We start from the raw sequence: 20,148 nt of genomic DNA, 5'->3' as shown, positions 1-20,148 counted from the left end.
TGATGATGTGGGGCTCCCTCTGCAGATGAGCAACGAGATCATCCGCTTATGCTGTCACTCCATCTCTCTGGACCGAATCTTTGAGGGCTACGTCATTTCCAGCAAAGAGGACCTGCAAGGCTGCATTTCTTGTTGTCATGCCTGGAAAGACCACTACCTGCGTGCCGTGCAGATGCATACCCAGTACGATGGGTCCCCCTGACGTCCGTGTAGAACATTCCCCCAGAGGAATGACTCTGACACTTTCCGTGTCCTCCTTTCTCGTGGGTTATATTTTTTAAGACCTAGGAGTCTCTACACCCCAGTTAAGGTTCTGTTTGGGCACAGATGTTCTGGCTCTAGGCCCTGAGGTCTCCTTATAGCCCCTTTCAATAGCCTCAAGTGGCCACTCCCTCCTCCCATGATCACACAGCCACCTTCTAGAACTTGAGACAGTGTCTCCTCTATGGTTCTGCTCACCTTGGGTCTCTTCTCTCAGGGTTCAGGGAAACTGCTTCTCAGGGTCTCCTTTTGGAACCCAGGCTCACACAGTCCAGTTTTGCACGGACAGACTGATCTGTATTTAGCCCATCCTCTCCCTCACACAGGTTCTCCAGTCGGGGCTGGGTTCTAGACCAGACCAGCATATTCGCTCAAGTAGATGCCTTTGTGCAGCGCTGTAAGGACCTTATTGAGGTAGGGAGACCTCCGGGGTGGAGACCATCAAAACAGCCCACAGCAGACCCTCGAACCCCCTGCAAAGAGCCGAGCCGATGGGGCCAGGGGCTCCACTTGAGTCTGTCCCTGGAGCTTGGCCGGTGAGCTCTTCCTGCCGCGTTGTGTGGCCTCCTCCTACCCCTTCTTTCTCCTTGGCTTTTGCCTGTACTACTGCCTAAGCATCCCGTAGTTCATCCTTCATCCAAAATTCACCCCAGTGTCCTCCTTCTGGATGGTCCTCTCTAGTTCATAGACATCTGAAGGCAAACCAAAGAACCCTGGATGCCTGGGTTCAGCACAGGAAGAAGTCACGCGGATCTCTTTTTAGGTCTGCGAATGTCAGTACCACTTCGCACGGTGGGAAGATGGCAAGCAGGGTCCCCTTCCCTGCTTCTTTGGTGCCCAGGGGCCACAGATCACACGGAACTTGCTAGAAATCGAGGACATCTTCCATAAAAACCTGCAGACGCTGCGCGCCGTTCGTGGAGGCATCCTGGATGTTAAGAACACCTCTTGGCATGAAGACTATAATAAGTGAGGGACTCACAGGCCGAGGCCGGGGCCGAGCAGGGAGGCGGGGAGCAAGAGCAGAAGAGAGGCTCGGTGGGCAGAGGAGACCATGGAAAACCCAGGACCTGGGTGGCAGAGGCAGGAAGATTGCCAGTTGAAGGCGGTGGGGAGAGCTTAAGGATGGGAAGGCAAGAGGAGAGAGAGGTAGTTGGTCGGGTTCTAGGTTCGACGATACCTTTCAGGACACTGAGCAAATGTTTGAGAATCCACACCCACAGATGCCTGCGCCTCCTTATGCATAAATAAGGCCAAGGACTCATCTCCTAGCACTGTCTAGAGTTAAACAGCTTCCTGGTACAAAGCACGCACTCATGTGCCTGGCATGCGGGCTGAGGGACAGCACACTTGGGATGTAGTTGGGAGCAGGCAAGGGCACTCACACTTCTCTGGGCCTCTCTGATCGTGCAGATTCCGTGCTGGGGTCAAGGATCTGGAGGTGATGACCCAGAACTTGATCACCTCAGCCTTTGAGTTGGTTCGGGACGTGGAGCATGGAGTGCTGCTTTTGGACACCTTCCACAGGCTGGCTACCCGGGAGGTGCGAACCCCAAAGGCCTGCCTCTTGCCCTTGGTTCTTTGGCTTCCAGACTCTGTCCTGCCTGCCTGTACATGTGTCCTTCCCCTCTTGTTCAGTTGCTGAGTTTTCTTCTCTTCCATCTTTCTGCTTCCGTGGTCTCCACATCTCTGAAGAGTGCGGTGGCTGCCATGTGTGGCTGTCAGGAAATGTTCTTCTGGGATAGGAGGCTAAGGGAACCACCTCCATGGAGCATGTCATCTTGTTCCTTAGGCCATCATGCGGACCTACGAGAAGAAGGCTGTCGACCTCTACATGCTGTTCAATAGTGAATTAGCCCTGGTGAACCGTGAGCTGAACAAGAAATGGCCATACCTGGAGCCATACATGGCTCAGTATTCTGGACAGGCCCACTGGGTGCGGATCCTGCGGCGACGCATTGACAGAGTCATGAATGTAAGTGTCTGGCCTCTTCTAGACTGTCTTCAGTGAGACAGCAAATGTGCGGCTGTTTTCAGCCTGGAGGGGAGGGGTGAAGTCCAGACAGGGTCCTTAGAGAGTACTTATGACCAGAGACTCGGTGGGTAAGTGGAGGGGCAGACTCAGTTATCTTGGGAAGCCATGGTTTGGTTTGCAGAGGTGGCAGGTGTGGCTAGTGGAACCAAGGTCATTTTAGTACGAGATGGGGAGGGACATAAGGCCAGCATCTGGGAAGTTAGAGTACCAGAAAAATAGTTATTTATTTTTATGTGCATTGGTGTGTTGCCTGTGTAATGGTGTTGGTTCCTCTGGAACTGGAGTTACAGACAATTGTGAGCTGCCATGTGGGTTCTGAGAATTGAACCCTGGGTCCTCTGGAAGAGCAGCCAGTGCTCTTAACCCCTGAGCCATCTCTCCAGCCCCATTCACCCTTCAATTTAGAAACAAACTTTTGGGGGTGACTTAGATAGCGTTTCTATTACTGCAGCAAAACACCATGACCGTGGGCTGGAGAGATGGCTCATCGGTTAAGAGCACTGGCTGCTCTTCCTGAGGTCCTGAGTTCAATTCCCAGCAATCACATGGTGGCTCTCAACCATCTGTAATGAGATCTGGTGCCCTCTTCTGGCCTGCAGACAGAACACTGTATACATAATAAATAAATCTAAAAAAAAAAAAAAAAAACCAAAAAAAAAAAAAAAAAAAAACAAAACCCAAACAAACAAACCCACCATGGCCGAAAAGCAAGTTGGGGAGGAAAGGGTTTATTTGACTTACACTTCCACATCGCTGTTTATCACTGAAGGAAGTCAGGACAGGAACTCAAACAGGGCAGGATCCCGGAGGCAGGAGCTGATGCAGAGGCCATGGAGGGGAGCTGCTTACTGGCTTGCTTCCCCTGGCTTGCTCAGTCTGCCTTCTTATAGACCCAGGGGGGGATGGCACCACCCACCATGGGCTGGGCCCATTGGTCACTAAATGAGAAAATGCCTTACAGCTGGATCCCATGGAGGCATTTCCTCAGATGAGGCTCCTTCCTCTGGTGACTCTAGCTTGTGTCAAGTTGACATAAAACCACCTAGAATGGGAGCGGGGGGGGGGGGGGGGGTAGGGTGAAAGCTGTTAGATCTTCACCTGCTGTCACCTGATTGGTTCTGAGAGAGAGTAAGGGAGTCTGCAGATGACTGGGCTGAGCCTGGAATGCGCTGAAGAACAAGCCCTCAGGTCCCTCTCTGTCTGATTTGCCCCTTTCTGCCCCTCTTCTTTGGTCTAAGGTATTCACCTTGAGTCTTCAGTGTGCTTTACTTCCTGTCTGTTTGGTCCCGCCCTCCTCCTAGCTCCCCAGCCTCAGTCTCCCTCCAGGGGCCGAGGGGTGTGCGTGTGCAAATGGACATGTGTAGCAGGTCTGGGTAAACAGACTTCCCATCTGTTCCTCCCCCAGTGCCTTTCTGGCGCCCATTTCCTGCCCCATATTGGGACTGGAGAGGAGAGTGTACACACCTATCAGCAGATGGTCCAAGCCATTGATGAGCTCGTTCGAAAAACCTTCCAAGAGTGGACAGCAACGCTGGACAAGGACTGCATTCGACGGCTGGACACGCCACTCTTACGAATTAGCCTAGAGAAAGCGGGCATGCTGGATGTCAACTTTGACAAGTACAGGACCCACCCTACCACCTCTCCCGTCCTCGGTGCCAGTCTCCTCTCACTGTCCCAGGAACTTAACTCCTGTCTTGGGTCCCCTCTCCCCTCCGTATCTTTTCTGCTCTCTGACTTTATTGAGACTGGTTTTCGCTGTGTAGTTAAGTCTGGCTTTGAACTTGTGATTCTTTGGCCTCAATATGGTGCTGGGATTACAGCTGTGCTCCACCACACTCAGCTGCTATCACTCCTTTCCCCACCCCTCAGATAGGAACTTGCTATATAGACCAGACTGGCTTTGAACTCAGAGACCTGCCTGCTTCTGCCTCCCAAGTGCTGGGAGTAAAGGCGTGCTATCACTTCTTAATTTTAATTTTACCTAGGTTGGAACTGAGGTCTTAGGTTCAATCCTCAGTACTGAAAAAAAAAATTAGCTTTACAGCAGTTTTACTTTAAGAAAGAGGCAAACAGACACTAACCAACCAGCCAACCAACCATGATTTTAACCAGTCACTAGAGTACTGAACTAGTGATGCCGCTGTTCTGCCACTAGATGGCTGTGGCAGCCCAGCTAAGGCATCTAAACCCTGACCCTAGTCTGGCTCTTCCTAAGATCCGTCCTCTCCCCAACAGCTTTAAAACACCACCACCTTTGTACTGTCATTTTAAAAAAGGTAACTAGTTCGTCAATTATTAAGACTATAAACCACCAGGTGTGGTGGTTCAATCCCCAAACAGAAAGCTAAGGCAGGGGAGTCTCGCGAGTTTGGGATGCACTCAAAAAACAAAACCAAACCCCAGAAGATCCCCAAATCAAACAAACTGAGCACTGTGTACATGCTAGAAACTGAGGCAGGCACAGGGGGGTGTAAAGTGGCCGGAGTCCCTGTTCCCAAGGCCATTCTGTCAGTTGACAGTTCTACCCAAGAGCAGAAAAAGAGCAGGGGCTGTGAGGCATGTCTTCATGGACGTGAACCTTCCGGTGACGGTGTTTTTCCTAATCAGCAGACAGATTTCGATTTGATTGGTTGGGCTTTCTCTTACCTCTTTTCACCTGTGTCCCGTGGTGAGCGCCAATTCCTGAGCTCCTAGGCTGTCCTTCTGGTTTTGGCTTTAGCTCAAAACACCCATATTTGTTGGACAAAATGCAGAAGGGAGATGGAGGTCCAGGGACAAGTAGGACCGTGTCTCTCCTGGACAGCTAAAGGGGCCTGCCCAGGGAGGTGACACCCAGAAAGGAAGTGAGAGGATCAAGTTGGAGAGAGAGAGAGACAGCATGAGGCGGGAGGTGTGGCCATTGGTTGGGGGAATGGGAGCACAAGAGAAGGGGCCTGACCAGGGAGGTGACACCCAGAAAGGAAGTGAGAGGATCAAGTTGGAGAGAGAGAGAGAGACAGCATGAGGCGGGAGGTGTGGCCATTGGTTGGGGGAATGGGAGCACTAGAAGCCACACAGATGAGGAGCGGTTAGGGAGCACGGTGTGAGGAAGAAAACAGAGGTGTGGGAGAAGAGTTTGACCCGTGATAGGTGCTGTACATCTGCTCTGGTTCTCAGTTTTGTAGCTTTGGCACACAACTGAGCCATAAAAGAATGCCTCATGGCTGGAGCAATTGCTCAGCAGAGGACCTGGGTTTGTTTCCCAGCACCCACATGGCAGCTCCCAACTGTCTGTAATTCCAGTTCCAGGCGCAGGACACCCTCTTCTGACCTGTGTTGGTACAAGGCACTCATGGGATGTGCATACATACATGCAGGCAAAACACTCACACACATTACATAAATAAACCTTGCCTGGCATGGTGATGCATGTCTCTAATCCCAGCACCTGGGGGGCAGAAGTGGGTGTGTCTCTGTGAGTTCCAGGTCAGCATGGTCTACATGGGGAGTTCCAGGCCAGGCAAGTCACAAAGCAAGATCCTGTCTCAAAACAATACCGCCCCCCACCCAAAAAAAACTTAAGAGTTTTAAATTGCCTCTTATGTTGATTTGAGATTCTGAAGAGAAGGAACATTAGGTCAGGATTATATTATAACTGGTTATCTACATACTATATAAACCGATTTATAACTAGTTACATATTTATATAGACAGTTATAACTGGTTATAACATTTGTAGGCACATAATGGGGCTGAGTCTCAAGATGTAGTCTCTGTTAGGCTGGACATGCTCAAAGGTGCCATGCTAGAGAGTCTCCCTAATGGACAACTGTGGATTAATATGGTGTGAGCACACTTGGCCAGTATTCGTCCTTTTTCCAGTGAGGTGGCCCCGAAGCTAAAGGTACTTGCTGCCAGGCTGGTGACCGGAAGCTCTATCTCTTGAACCCGAGTGGTGGACGGAGAGGGCTGACTCCCACAAGTTGTCCTCTGACCTCTACACACACACACACACACACACACACACACACACACACACACACACACACACGAAGTAAATAAATAAATCTATAAATAAGAAAAATTACATTCATGATGTCACCAAAACTTAAAAAAAGTAAGAGATTATATTCCAATCACAAAGTTTTTCTGTCTTAAGTTGTTCATGTCTGAGATTTCGTCAGTCCCTTCTCCCCGGTGCTCGGCTTTCTAGAAGATGGAAGGATGGGATGTCCGTGTGGTTAGGATAGATGCCTGCTGTAATTGTCTGCCGGGAACAGTCGTTTCCCTGCATTTATTTATTTGTTTGTTTGTATGTGGAGCATCTGTGGAGGTCTGAGGGCAGCTTGTGGGAGTCGGTGTTCTTCTCTATCCTGTGGATTCGAACTCTGTGGTCAGGCTTCGTGGCAGGGGCCTTTACAGCTGAGCCATCTCCCTGACCCCTCCTGAAATGCCTTTTGTATTCTCCTTGTATTAGTGTTTCACACACACACACACACACACACACACACACACACACACACACACTGGGACATTATTTATGACCTAGATGTATCTGAGACCAGACAACAGCTAAGCATTTCTTCCAAATAGAAGTGTTCCTGTCCTCTGACGGTTGTTCTCTAGAGAACTATGAGGAACCTTATATTACGTTTTGTGATTTTAGGATAAAATTGCCTCAACTCAGTAAATAATAGATAAGAAAGAAAAAAAAAGTCTGAGCTGATTAAACCCATAAAGAAATCAGAGACAGTTTCAGCTCCGAAACCTCTTAGCACCCCCAGGAGTGCAGATAACTTTATCGGGCGTATCCTTCATGTTAAGGTCTGGTTTCAACCTTGATAAGCATACTTTCGCAATGTCCCTGCCGGTCCTCAGAATTACCTAACTGTAAGTCCTGGGAGCCTTCCAGTCCCTAATAGCATTTGTGTGACCCTTCAAGGGCCTTTCCCACCTTATAGCCCAAATATTTGAACTCTGAAACCCAAATGGGCTTTTACCACGTTTTATGGCCAGAGGAGCTTCACGGATTGCACTTAATGCAAACGTGTTCCAGATGTCCTGGGTGCCCTGATTGAAGAGCTGTGTTATCGCCCATGGATAGGAGGGCGGAACTCCCCCAGACCTGCCCGGGACAGGGTGCCTACCCAGGCTTTTGTTCCTGGTCTCTCATGGTCTGTTCGTTCTGGGCTATCAGCACTGCCCTGGCGGCCCTCACTTTGTCTATCTCGGGAATACGTTATAAAACAGCTTTTAAAAAAGTCATCCCCCAAACGGATTTTGAAAGAAGTTATGTTTGCCAATAAAATAAAATTTGTGCTCTTGAAATGTATTGACAAAATTCTGTCGAGGCTGACCATCATTCTAAAAAAGGTTTCTTTTTTGTTGTTGTTTTGTTTTTAAATAGGCTCATTAGAGCAGCCTCAGAGTTACTGTCCAATTTCATCCTGCTGACTGACAAAATTTGATAATTTACCTTCAAGTTATTTTTTAAAATCCTGTCAAGATGAGAAAAATGAAGAGCTATTTTGGTGTGTGATTTGCCAGTATACTTGCCCCAGGGAACTTAACCTTTCCAGTTTGAAAACATAGGAGGATATATTCGGACTACCAGAAATGCCCTACGTCCATTCAAGCCCTGCACCCTCCCTCACGGCTGTAACACAGTTTGGGACAATTGATTTTCAGCATTGACGACTGTGTCGCTAGCTGATAAGCCATGTCACTTTGTGTTAATAGAGTAACTCCTCCTCAACTGTAGTCAGAAATATTCCTGTTTGTTTTGACTCTTTCAAAAGAGAAAGAATCTACTCTTAGCTTTTACTACAGTGTATTATTATAATTATTCTGTTGATCTCTTACTGTGTTTAATTCCCTTTTTTTTCCTTTTGAAACATCTTCTCACTCTGTAGCCTAGGCTGGCCTAGAACTTGGAGGCAATCCTCCTGCCTCAGCCTCCTTAGTGTTAGGATTGCAGTCATGTACCTCCAAGCCTGGCTGCACCTAATTCTTAATTGAACTTCTTATAGGTATGGATTTATAAGAAAAAAATTCCACCCATGGTTTGATACCATCCAAGGTTTCGGGCATCCACCAGAGGCTTTGAAACTCTTGCGTCTGGATGAGGGGCCTGAGGTAGCTCTTTCTTTGCTTGAATGATATTTTGTCATTTTGGAATTAATAATTAATATTTATTTTGTGAGCACACTGTTCATTGCCATGAATTCCTACAAATCAACTAATAAAATGCCTTCAAATAATATTTCCCCCACCCTCTAATGTGCTCTAATGCCATGGGCCTCAGTTTCTCAAAGTGGCTTCATCAATGACTCGTCTCAAGGTCTGTTTCAGAACAGTCCTTGTGGAACTTCTGTGAGTCTCTTTTTGGTTTCTTTGAATTTTTGATCTCTTCTTCAATGCTGAGGACTAAACCCAGGACCTTGTGCCTGGGAGACAAGTTCTCTCCCACTGAACTACAGCCTCAGCCCTCTTATTTCTTCGTTTATCTGTTCATTTCCTCTGACTTCCTCTTGGTTGGTTCATGCCTTTGTTTTGGTAACATGCATCCTTTGGTAGTTTTTCAAGAAATGACTCGTGGGAGTGAAGGTTTGAGTTCTTGCATGGCTGGCGACAGAGGTTATTTGCCTCCACATTTGTGCATTTGCCTGAGGTTATAGTTCTAGGTGGAAAACAATTTTCCCGGATTTCGGCCTTTACCGCCTACTTCAAAGACCGTCATTGAATGTCTGGTGACCCTCTGTTTGTTTGTATTTCAGTGAGGCTTCTTCATTTTGAAGAAATTTTAACGGCTTCATAAATAATACCTATGTTAGTGGAGATTTTCCATGTTTAAAAAACAAAAACAGAGCCGGGTGGCGGTGGCGCATGCCTTTAATCCCAGCACTCAGGACACAGAGACAAGTGGATCTCTGTGAGTTCAAGGCCAGCCTGGGCTGCACAGTGAGTTCCAGGCTAGGCTCCAAAGCTACAAAGAGAAACCCTGTCTTGAAAAACCAAATAAAAACAAAAACAGAAACAAAATAGGATTTCAACTTCCACAGTCTCTTAAAACATATATCACAAATAAATGAGCATTTGAAAATAATTTTATTCTTTTTGTTTGTTTGTTTTTTGTGTTTTTGAGACAGGGTTTCTCTGTGTAGCTTTGGAGCCTGTCCTGGAACTTGCTCTGTAGTAGACCAGGCTGGCCTTGAACTCACAGAGATCTGCCTGCCTCTGCTTCCCAAGTGCTGGAATTAAAGGTATCTGCTGCCACCACTCGGCAATTTTATTCTTTAAATTATTCTCCTTTTAAGGTGAAAATAGAATTCTTTGGAAAGTTTAAGATGTGATATTGTCTTTTGTATTATTCCTTGACTGTAGAACAGACAAAATGGTGGTGTATGTGTGTGTGTGTGTGTGTGTGTGTGTGTATAAGTTTTGAGACAGCATCCCCTGTGCCCAGGATGCCCTTGAATTTGCTATGAGGATGACCTTGATGTCTTGATTTTCCTGCCTCTACCACACAAGTGCTGGCATGAGAAGCGCCCACCACCAGGTTGCTTGATTTTGCCCTTTACATTTAGGCCTTGAATCCATTTGAAATTTACTGTGGTGTAGGGAAAATGTTACAGATTCAACTTGTGTTTTATATATTTAAATAGATTGCAAGCAAGTTGACCTAATCTTGTTAATTTGTTTCTTTTTCTACACTGCTGGAGGTCAAACCCAGAGCTGGGTACAGGCTAGGCAAGCATGCTGCCGCTAGCCAGATCCCAGACGTCTATTGAGTTGCTACCTTTATAATAAGAAAAAAATCTCCCAGCAAATCTCTGTTTTGGACTCACTCTTCTGACTTATCATGTGCAAGAACCAAATTGTCTTAATTATTGTCCTCTTCTTAAATTATAATTATTACTCTCTTTTTAAAATTCCCAGCTGTTTTTGATGCGTATTTCTCATAAGAATTTTGTTAACATTTTTTTTAGTTCCTAAAATAGTCACATTACTATTTTTATTAGAATATGTATTAGGTTAAGCTTATAGGTTAGGTTTAGAAGAATGAAATCTATGATTTTGAGTATTTCTGTCCAAAAATATCACCCTCTCTTCAAATTACATCTTGCTTTTTGCTCACAAGTCACTTTTCAGTATGTTTATTTATATATATAAATAATCTCTGATAGCTTGTTCTGCTTTAATTGCCATTGCTCTTTTCCTCCATGACAATGTCTATCTGATTACAACTTTTACACTAGAAAACTTTGGGGTTTTTCCCCCCCAAAATGTAAATGGATGACAGATTACCTCATAGCTAGCATCATCTAAAAATACGTCTTCAACTATTACAGTCTTTATTAACTTCAGTATATAAGAGCCAGACATCCCAGAGGAAAGTGCATACTAATTATTTTATTTCTATTAAAAACTGGTTTTCAGTTAGGGGTGCTAGGGCACACCAGCAATCCTAGCTCTTAGGAGGATCAGGAGTTCAAGGTCATCTTTGGCTATATAGTGAGTTCAAGGCTAGCTGGGGCTTCATGAGACCCTACTTAAAAACAAATCACAAAACACAAAACAAAAACACTGTTTTTCAACAAAATTCGTGCCATCAAAACTGCACAAGCTATACTGACTTCCTGGAGGCAGAGCACCCTAAGGATTTCTGTGGGTCTCAACCAGCGCTTCTTGAGGTTAAGAGCAGTTGGGTTTGAAAGAGGAGAGTACCAGGCTGGAGAGATGGCTCAGAGGTTAAGGGCACTGGTGAGCTTCCAGAGGTCTTGAGTTCAATTCCCAGCAACCACATGGTGGCTCACAACCATCTGTAATAAAATCTGGTGCCCCATCTTGGTATGCAGGGACACATGCAGGCAGAATACTGTATATATTGTATATATAATAAATACTGTATATATTGTATATATAATAAATAAATAAATCTTAAAAAAAGAAAGAAAAAGGAGAGTACCCTTGGAGATAACCTCTCTGAACGCCAATCAGGAGCAAGTATGTCAAATGGCGTACACGCACAGTGTGTGTGTGTATGTGTGTGTGTGTGTGTGTGTGTGTGTAGTTTATCCAGATGCACACATGAATCTGAGCCAAAGGGCAGCCCAGTCCCAGAAATAATTCATCAGCTTTATATAGCTCACTGCAGTTCTGGCCATTTGAGCTGACTGACGCTGCATCTATTTTTATAAATATCTTATTGTTTAAAATAGTTTAATTTTTCTTTTCTAAAAATGTATTAGAACATTAATTTTTTGTTTGTTTGTTTTGTTTTGTTTTTTTCAGGTAGGGTTTCTCTGTTGTAGTTTTGGTGCCTGTCCTGGATCTCGCTGTGTAGATCAAAGGTTGGCTTTGAACTCACAGAGATCTGCCTGGCTCTGCCTCTCAATTGCTGAGGTGCGCACCACCACTGCCTGGCTGAACATTAATTTTTTAAATTATTATTTTATGTGTATAAGTGTTCATATGTATGCGTCTGAGGTCAGAAGAAAGTATTGGATCCTCTGAAACGGGAGCTGCAGAGCGTTGCTACCTGCCATGTGGGTGCTGGGAGTTGAACTGAGTCCTCTGGAAGAGCATCCAGTACTCTTAACCACTGAGCTATCTCTCCTGCCCCAAGAACAGTTTTTATTATAAAATATATCACACAACACACAGACATACTTAAAAATTGCGTGTTCAGTTTAACAAAAAGCTATATAAAGCACACACCCCTTGCTGCTACTATTTCAGTAGAGACCATTGCTAGTAGTCCAGAAGTTACCTCCTTAGTGTTTTCAATAGGAGTTGGTGATGATGTAAACAATGTAGGTGTTTGTAGAAGAATTGACTTTCTGAGTGGGTACGGAGGCTCACGCCTTTAATCCCAGCACTGGTGAAGCAGAGGCAAGCTGATCTCTGTGAGTTCGAGGCCAGCCTGGTCTACATAGTGAGTTCCAGGACACCTAGAGCTGCTACATAGTAAGACCCTGTCTTTAAAAAAAAGAAAAAGGAAAAAAAAAAAAAAAAAGGAATTGACTCTGCCAGCCTGTCTTGAAGTCAGAAAATGTAGCCAGATGAGGTCCATATTCCTATATGGTGACAACTGTAGTTCTAGCCCTTTAGATGGAGTTTGCCTTCTAGTTTTAGATATAAATAATGCCATTTACCATGGCATTGGAGTTACACATTCCTTGGAGAGAACTGAATTTCTGAGTTTTGCTTTATAAAAAACAGAGTTAGTAATGGGTAGGACGTTGGAAAGTGAGGCCGTGGGAAGGCATGCACAGTCCTTGGTCCATGGGTAGGTGTGGGTAGTGCTCTTCCTTGGTGTTCCTCCTGTGTGCCGTCCTCCTGTGTGCCGTTCTCCTGTGTGCTGTCTTCCTGTCTGATGTCTTCCTGTGTACTGTTCTTCCTGGGCTGGTCCTTTTCCTGGGGTGGTCCTCTTCCTGGGGCGGTCCTCTTCCTGGGGTGGTCCTCTTCCTGGGGCGGTCCTCTTCCTGGGGTGGTCCTCTTCCTGGGGCGGTCCTCTTCCTGGGGCGGTCCTCTTCCTGGGGTGGTCCTCTTCCTGGGGCGGTCCTCTTCCTGGGGTGGTCCTCTTCCTGGGCGGGTCCTTTTCCTGGGGTGGTCCTCTTCCTGGGGCGGTCCTCTTCCTGGGGCGGTCCTCTTCCTGGGGTGGTCCTCTTCCTGGGGCGGTCCTCTTCCTGGGGTGGTCCTCTTCCTGGGCGGGTCCTTTTCCTGGGGTGGTCCTCTTCCTGGGGCGGTCCTCTTCCTGGGGCGGTCCTCTTCCTGGGGTGGTCCTCTTCCTGGGGTGGTCCTCTTCCTTGGCTGGTCCTTTGCCTGGGGTGGTCCTCTTCCTGGGGTGGTCCTCTTCCTGGGGTGGTCCTTTTCCTGGGGTGGTCCTCTTCCTGGGGTGGTCCTCTTCCTGGGGTGGTCCTCTTCCTGGGGTGGTCCTCTTCCTGGGGTGGTCCTCTTCCTGCTGTGGTCCTCTTCCTTGGATGCTCTATCCTCAGACAGGAGCTCCAAGTCTTGCGATGATTCCTCTGTCTGTGGACACATTGGGTTTGCGGCACCTGTGAGACAAGCTGGGGAGAGATGTCTCTGGGCAGCTGGACACATAGAGCTCAGCTGGGTAGATTGGGGAACTGATCAGCTTTCAGAGGCAACCGAAGCCGTGAGAGTGGGTTAGTCAACCTGGAGGAATTACTGGAGATGAAGAACCTTCCGGTTCCCCATTTTAGGGGACTAGAGAGGTAGCAGATTCCTTACTGTGTTCCAGTGAAATGAACCTCAAGACTGTAGAGAGGACAGATAGTAAGTGAAGAGATCACAGGAGAGAACTGTGGGGAAGAGTGGGTCTGAGGAAAGGGGAGTATTCAGAAAGTGGAGGATTCACCATTGTATTAAAACCAGTGGAGAGGGGCTGGAGAAATGGTCTAGTGGTAAAGATCACTGGCTGCTTTTCCAGAGAAACCTGGGTTCAGTTCCCAGCACCCACATGGAGTCTCACAACTATCTGTAACTATAGTTCTAGGGGATCCAGTGCTCCCTTCTGGCTTTCCAGAGGTGGTACGTAGAGGTACATGTAGACAAAACAGCCATATACATAAAATAAGATAAAAGTCTATTTTTAAAGGTCTGCACAAAGGTTGGGGACGATAAGACCAAGAAGCTACAAAGTCTCCTTTGGTGTAGCTGTGGGAATTCTTGGTGAGTTCTCTAAGAGGTGTGGGTGGAGCGGAGGAAGGGTTGGGAGTGGGGTGCCTACCCTTGGGATAAGAATGATGGAGAAGGGGTGGTGGTGGCGCAGGCCTTTAATCCCATCACTCGGGAGACAGAGGTAGGTGGATCTCTGTGAGTTCGAGGCCAGCCTGGGCTACAGAGCAAGATCCAGGACAGGCTCCAAAGCTACACAGAGAAATGCTGTCTCAGAAAAAAAAAAAAAAAAAAAGTAGGCAGAGGATGGTACCTGGAGGAATCAAGGAAGGGTTGTTTTTAGTATATTCTCTTTTGAAAGGACAGAGTTTGGCCGTATTCCGGTGGTGGGAAGGAAGTGGTATGTTGAGGGAACTGTAGGCAGAGTGTAGCTCCTGAGGGAGGACAGAGCCCCAGGGAGCTTCAATCTGAAGGAGAAGGAATTTACAGTCATAAATGTGCAGGGAGCATCATCATGGGACAGGTCAGTTCACACATTCTGCTGCGGGAAGCAGATGGAGTTCTCACCTGATGACTTTCCCCGGGAGAGACTAGCTTGGGGAAGAGTGGGATTTCAGATAGTGCCTTGAAGACAGATAATTGTTAAAGATTTCTCCCCAATCTGTAGGCTGCAGCTTTGCTCAAATGATGGTGTCTTTTTCTGTATGGAAACTGTATCTTCATAAGGTCACAGTTATTAATTGTTGATCTCAATGCCTTTGCTGCTAGCATACTGTTCAGAAAGGCCTTTCGTGACCTCAAGCCTATTCCCCTGTTCTGCCAGATTCAGATTCAGGGCATCTGTTGTTTTTTTTTTTTTTTTTTTTAAAGATTTATTTATTTATTATGTATACAGTGTTCTGCCTACATGTGTCCCTGCAGGCCAGAAGAGGGCAGCAGATCTCATTACAAGTGGTTGAGCCACCATGTGGTTGCTGGGAATTGAACTCAGGACCTCTGGAAGAACAGTCGGTGCCTTAACCACTGAGCCATCTCTCCAGCCCAGGGCATCTGATCTTATGGTGAGGTTTGTGATCCATTTGGAGTTGAGTTTTGTGCAGGATGGTAGACACGGATCTGTTTTCATTCTTCTCCATTCAGCCGTCCAGTTTAACCAGCACCATTTGTTGAAGATGCTTTCTTTTCTCCAGTGTGTATTTTTTTTTCTTTTTAAAAATCAGCTAATGGGCTGGAGAGATGGCCCAGGGGTTAAGAGCACTGACTCTTCTTCCAGAGGACCCGAGTTCAATTCCCAGCACCCACATGGCAGCTCACACCTGTCTTTAACTCCAGTTTCAGGGGACCCTGACACCCATGGCAAAAATCAGCTATCAGCCAGGCATGGTGGCAACACTCCTTTAGTCCCAGCACCCAGGAGGCGGAGGCTGGTGGATCTATGAGTTCAAGGCCAGCCTGATCTACATAATGAGTTCCAGGACAGCCAGGGCTACACAGAAACCCTGTCTCAAAAAACAAACAAATGAACAAATAAGCTATCTGTAGATGTCTGGAGTGATGTCCAGTCTTCAGTTTTATTCCGTCGATCGAAATGTCTGTTTCCATGCCCATACCACAGTGTTTTTTGTTATTATCCTTTGTAATACAACTTGAAATCTGGATGAAGAGAGTACGAGAGCACTCTGGGAAAGACACAGGCTGTAGCCTGGAGAGCCCTGGCAGGCCTCGGGGGAGAATTCAGAGTGAGGCTGGACTAATCTGTGGTTTTTATCAGCATTGCTGAGCTGCGTTCACATGACTTAGCCTGGAGGATAATAGACTTCAACCCCCACCCCCCACCCCTGCCTGGAACTTGAAATGTCTATAGGCCAGGCGAGTCTCAAACTTGCAGTCGATATGCCGGCCTTTGCCTCCCGAGTGGACTTTAAGTGCTGGACTTAAAGGCGTGCCCTAACATGGCTGGCTTGTGTTGGAGTTTTTGTGAGATATTAGACTGAAGACAAAAGAGTGAAGATTGCTAATAGAGCGGCTGAGATGAGGGGCTGGGACTGAGGGCTGTTAGCTCAGTGGAGTTAGCATGGACCAGACCCTGGAAAGTGGCTTCCATTCCCAGCACAGAGAACAAATAAAAAACACAAAGAAAGGTCAGCAGGGTCAGCTGAGGGAGTGAACAGGACGGAAGTAAAAATCACCACCTGAAGGTTTTCGTGAAGTCAGAGAGCCGGTGGTTTGGATAAACTTGAAACAAGCGGGGTGAGGCAGAGAGGAAGCTGGACGCAGCCTCCAGAGGAGCTGTGAAGGATCCCTGGGTGTGGCAGAGGGATGGCCCACTGAATGGAAAGGGGACCTAGGTAGACTGGAGGCAAAGGACACTCGGGACTCTCAAGTTTGGGATGTCATTAATAAGTGAAATAAATTTTTATATTCAACACAGCATTCCCTCTAACACAACATAAAATTATAAATAGGGTATTTTCTATTTTTTCTCTAGAAATTTTTTTCTCTAGAGAAGGTCTTCTCTAACTTATACCCCTGTGCCCCCTTTTTCCTGTTTTCTGTTCATTTTACTTTTTCCTTGTTTGGATTTTTGAGTTCTTTTGCCATCATTTTGAACTTTGTGAGTACCAAGGGTAAAAACCTAAACAAGCAAGCAAGAGAGCCAAAGGTCTGCTTGGCATACACATGAAAAATAACAAAACTGTCACGCAATGAAAGAGAACTCATAAGAGAGAACAGGACACAAGCGTCACTCTGGCACCTGGACATGGTGATGTGCACCCCTAATCGCACCACTTGGGAGATGGAGGCAGGAATATCAGGAGTTCAAGGTCATCCTCAGTGAGGTCAAGGCCAGCCTGGGTAGCAAAATACCAAAGCAAGCGAACAAGATCCCTTGCAGATTAGAAAAAGAATAGAAAAGCTCCTCGGGTACATTGTATTCACTTTGTAGGAAAGGAATTGGAAACTGATTGGAAGCACTGGGGGGTGGGTGGGATGGGCAGGTTCGTCAGCAGTGAGAAGTGTTCCCAAAGTCATCATTAGACATTTCCTCCCACGCTAGTCAGAGACCTCAGAAAAGAATCTTCCAAACTGGGTCCTTTCTTGGTGTACCTCATGCCCTCAAATACATCTTGACACTTGGGACCTCCGGTCTACTGGCCATAGGGTGGATTTCTCAGGAAGCGAGAAGGCTAGGGTCTTAGTTCTGAGCTTGTGGATGGCCGTGTATACCCCGCTCACCTCTCAGGCTACGACTCGTCTTCATGGCCTGGAGTCCCTAGTCAAGGTCGCCTTCTGCTTGTTCCTGTACCTCACCAGACAGGGAAGGCCCCTATTCTACAGAGTCAGGGAAGGACACAGGGAAGCTTCTTCTTGAATTTAACACTGGCCTTCCTGTTTGAGCCTCACTTTCAAAGCCGCTTCTAGAAGTTTCCTTGAAGCCACGGTCCCTGGGGCTTTTAGAGAGCTAGGTAGTTTCCAGCTGTCGCTCTGGCCCACTTAGAATTCCCCTTCTGCTCCAAACCCAGGTCATCTACTGTTCAACTTCCAGGACTACTTGTTGTCACCTTGTACCTGTGTGGGCGTTTGCCCCAGACGCCCAGAAATCCCCGCTGCTGCTGTTCTCATGGTTTGGGGAAGCAGCGACAGTTGTGCCCTGTCTGCCTGTCACCTGGAAGGCCTGCTTGGTTTCGGTCAGATGGCCCCTCTGTGCTCCCACACCCCTCCTGACGCCCTCAGCTGCTCTGCCTTCTCTCCCAGGATGCTCCTGGTTCTCTTCGTGGAGATTGACTACTGGGAGCGGCTGCTGTTTGAGACACCGCACTATGTGATGAACGTGGCTGAACGCGCCGAGGACCTGCGCATTCTCCGGGAGAACCTGCTCCTTGTTGCTCGAGACTACAATAGGTGGGCTGCGGTCCCCGTCACGGCCTTGTGTTTACCGTAGCTGCCTGAGGACGTGGTCTGTTCCCACCCATCGTGTTTCTTCCGTCCTGAAACACACTTTCCCATTTCCCACTCTTACGGCCCTGCCGTTAGTTCTATCCCTCAACGGGAGAGAGCCAAAGTAACCAGCCCAGGGCACTCAAAACGGGGTGACATTAGGATCGTGGGCATGGAATAGCGTCAGAGTCACTGAAGCAAGGCCACGTCCCCCATCTAGTTCCATCCCCCAGCCTTTGACCTGCTGGGACCCATCTCTGTCCAAGTATCACGGATTGGATGGCTTAGAAATAACCAAACAGTTCTGGAAGCTTGGGAGGCTCACGGTCAGGGGAGGGCCAGGGCCAGCGTCAGGTGAGGTCCTCTGGCCATAGGGTGGATTTCTAAATGGCCACCTGACAGTCTTCCGTGTAGAATGAGTCTCCTCCTCAAGACACCAATCCCATCCATGTTCTAACCAGCCCCCAAGGCCTAGTATACCACGGCAGAAGGGAAGGTTTTAACAGACGGATTTCGGGAAGACAGTCTTACAGACCTTTTTCACCTCAGTGAAAGTCCAAGGGGATGGAACATTTGTTCTGTTTGACCGTCTAGAAAGGATACATTCAGTGTGGTGACCGTTAGCTGCGTGTAGCTACTTCCATTTAAATTACTTAATTAAAAAATTGCCCCTGGCATAGGCCACATTTCAAGCTCCATACAGCTAGTGTTGGGTAGCACATCTTACATTTTATGTATTTATTTAGTGTGCGTGGGTGTTTTCTCTGTGCACCACACACAGGCCTGGTGCCTGGGGAGGCCAGAAGAGGGTGTCAGATCCCCCAGGACTAGAGTTACAAATGGCTGCAAAACATGTCGGGGCAGGGAATTGAACCAGAGTCCTGAGTAAAAGCAAGTGCTCTTAACTGCTGAGCCCTCTCTCCAGCCTTGGTGTGCATGTAGAGATCAGAGGTCAACCTGTGGGAGTCAGTTCTCTCCTTCCACTATGTGGGTCCCAGGAATTGAATTCAGATCTTCAAGATTTAGTGGCAAGTGTCTCTAACCACTGAGCCATCTCGCCAGCCCCTGGCCAGCACACTGTGTATAACATTTGCATGATCACAGCTTCTTTCTGGAGCCCTAGGCTAGAATGCAAGTTTCAGAGACTGCCAAGTTTCCTGGCAGGAGAAGAGGCCCTCACAGTTTTCTCTACCAGCTACCAATCTTCTCTCATCCACAGGATTATTGCCATGCTGTCCCCAGATGAGCAGGCCTTGTTCAAAGAGCGGATCCGGTTCCTGGATAAGAAGATCCACCCAGGACTGAAGAAGCTGCACTGGGCTCTTAAAGGGGCCAGTGCCTTCTTCATCACGGAGTGCCGAATACACGCCAGCAAGGTAGGCTGCGGCCACCAGACACTGAAGGTCGGAAAGGCTGATGGAAGATGCTATAAAATAAAATAAATATAAATAAATTAAGTATGCTGGGATAAGGACTCCCTCCCCCTCTAAAATTTGGTGCTGAGTGTTGATCCCGAGATCTTATGCATGGTTAGGCAAGTATTTCCCCATTGAAGGGAAGGATTTTTTTTTTTTTAATGTCAGAAATTCTGTCAGGAGGCTAAGTGGGAGAGTAGAATCAGGTCCAGAGGGCCTCAACCCAACCTTCACGGGAAGGAATATACAAGGTGTCGGCACAGTTCGAGGGGATATATGTCATAGGAGGTGCCGCCTGTGAACTGTTCGTGGGTCTGATTCCAGGTGCAGACGATTGTGAATGACTTCAAGGCATCCACTCTGACCATCGGCTGGAAGGCCCAGGAGATGTCAGAGATGCTGCTGGTGCGCATCACGGGCAAACGGGTGTACAGGGACCTGGAGTTCGAGGAGGCCCAGAGGGAGCATCGGATGACTGTACAGCAGAAGCTGGTGAACCTGCACCAGGATGTGGTGAACATCATGACCAACTCCTACGAAGTCTTCAAGAATGACGGCCCTGATGTAGGCATCCTGCGACTGGGGTTGTGGTAGGGAAGCCCACATACCCTCCTACCTCACTACTACCCTCCTGGCCCGTTCGCCAATGTGTGTTTCTCAAACGTCCTACCCTGGTCCCAAATGCAGCTCGCCTTCAGTGTTTGAAGTCTCCTCTTGCAGCATCCAGGATCTTGCCTCTGTTCCTTTTTTTTTTTTTTTTTTTTTTTTTTGGTTTTTCGAGACAGGGTTTCTCTGTGTAGCTTTGCGCCTCTCCTGGAACTCACTTGGTAGCCCAGGCTGGCCTCGAACTCACAGAGATCCGCCTGGCTCTGC

The 20,148-nt window shown here is 47.5% G+C and overlaps 1 protein-coding gene across 1 annotated transcript in view; it reads left to right on the top strand.

Moving 5' to 3' along the window:
* Dnah2 (dynein axonemal heavy chain 2) overlaps positions 1-20,148 on the top strand; it is a 114,796-nt gene that overhangs the window by 23,648 nt on the left and 71,000 nt on the right. The window contains exons 9-17 of the mRNA XM_059270970.1: positions 26-183; positions 588-675; positions 1,025-1,230; positions 1,675-1,804; positions 2,054-2,236; positions 3,702-3,916; positions 17,678-17,824; positions 19,080-19,236; positions 19,600-19,839. Coding sequence (XP_059126953.1) covers positions 26-183; positions 588-675; positions 1,025-1,230; positions 1,675-1,804; positions 2,054-2,236; positions 3,702-3,916; positions 17,678-17,824; positions 19,080-19,236; positions 19,600-19,839 — 1,524 coding nt within the window. The remainder of the gene's footprint in view (positions 1-25; positions 184-587; positions 676-1,024; positions 1,231-1,674; positions 1,805-2,053; positions 2,237-3,701; positions 3,917-17,677; positions 17,825-19,079; positions 19,237-19,599; positions 19,840-20,148) is intronic.

Source organism: Peromyscus eremicus, chromosome 8a (assembly GCF_949786415.1).
Source record: "Peromyscus eremicus chromosome 8a, PerEre_H2_v1, whole genome shotgun sequence".
Lineage (NCBI taxonomy): Eukaryota > Metazoa > Chordata > Mammalia > Rodentia > Cricetidae > Peromyscus > Peromyscus eremicus.
The sequence above is the reverse complement of the archived record's forward strand: the minus strand, read 5'-3'. Positions and strand labels throughout refer to the sequence as shown.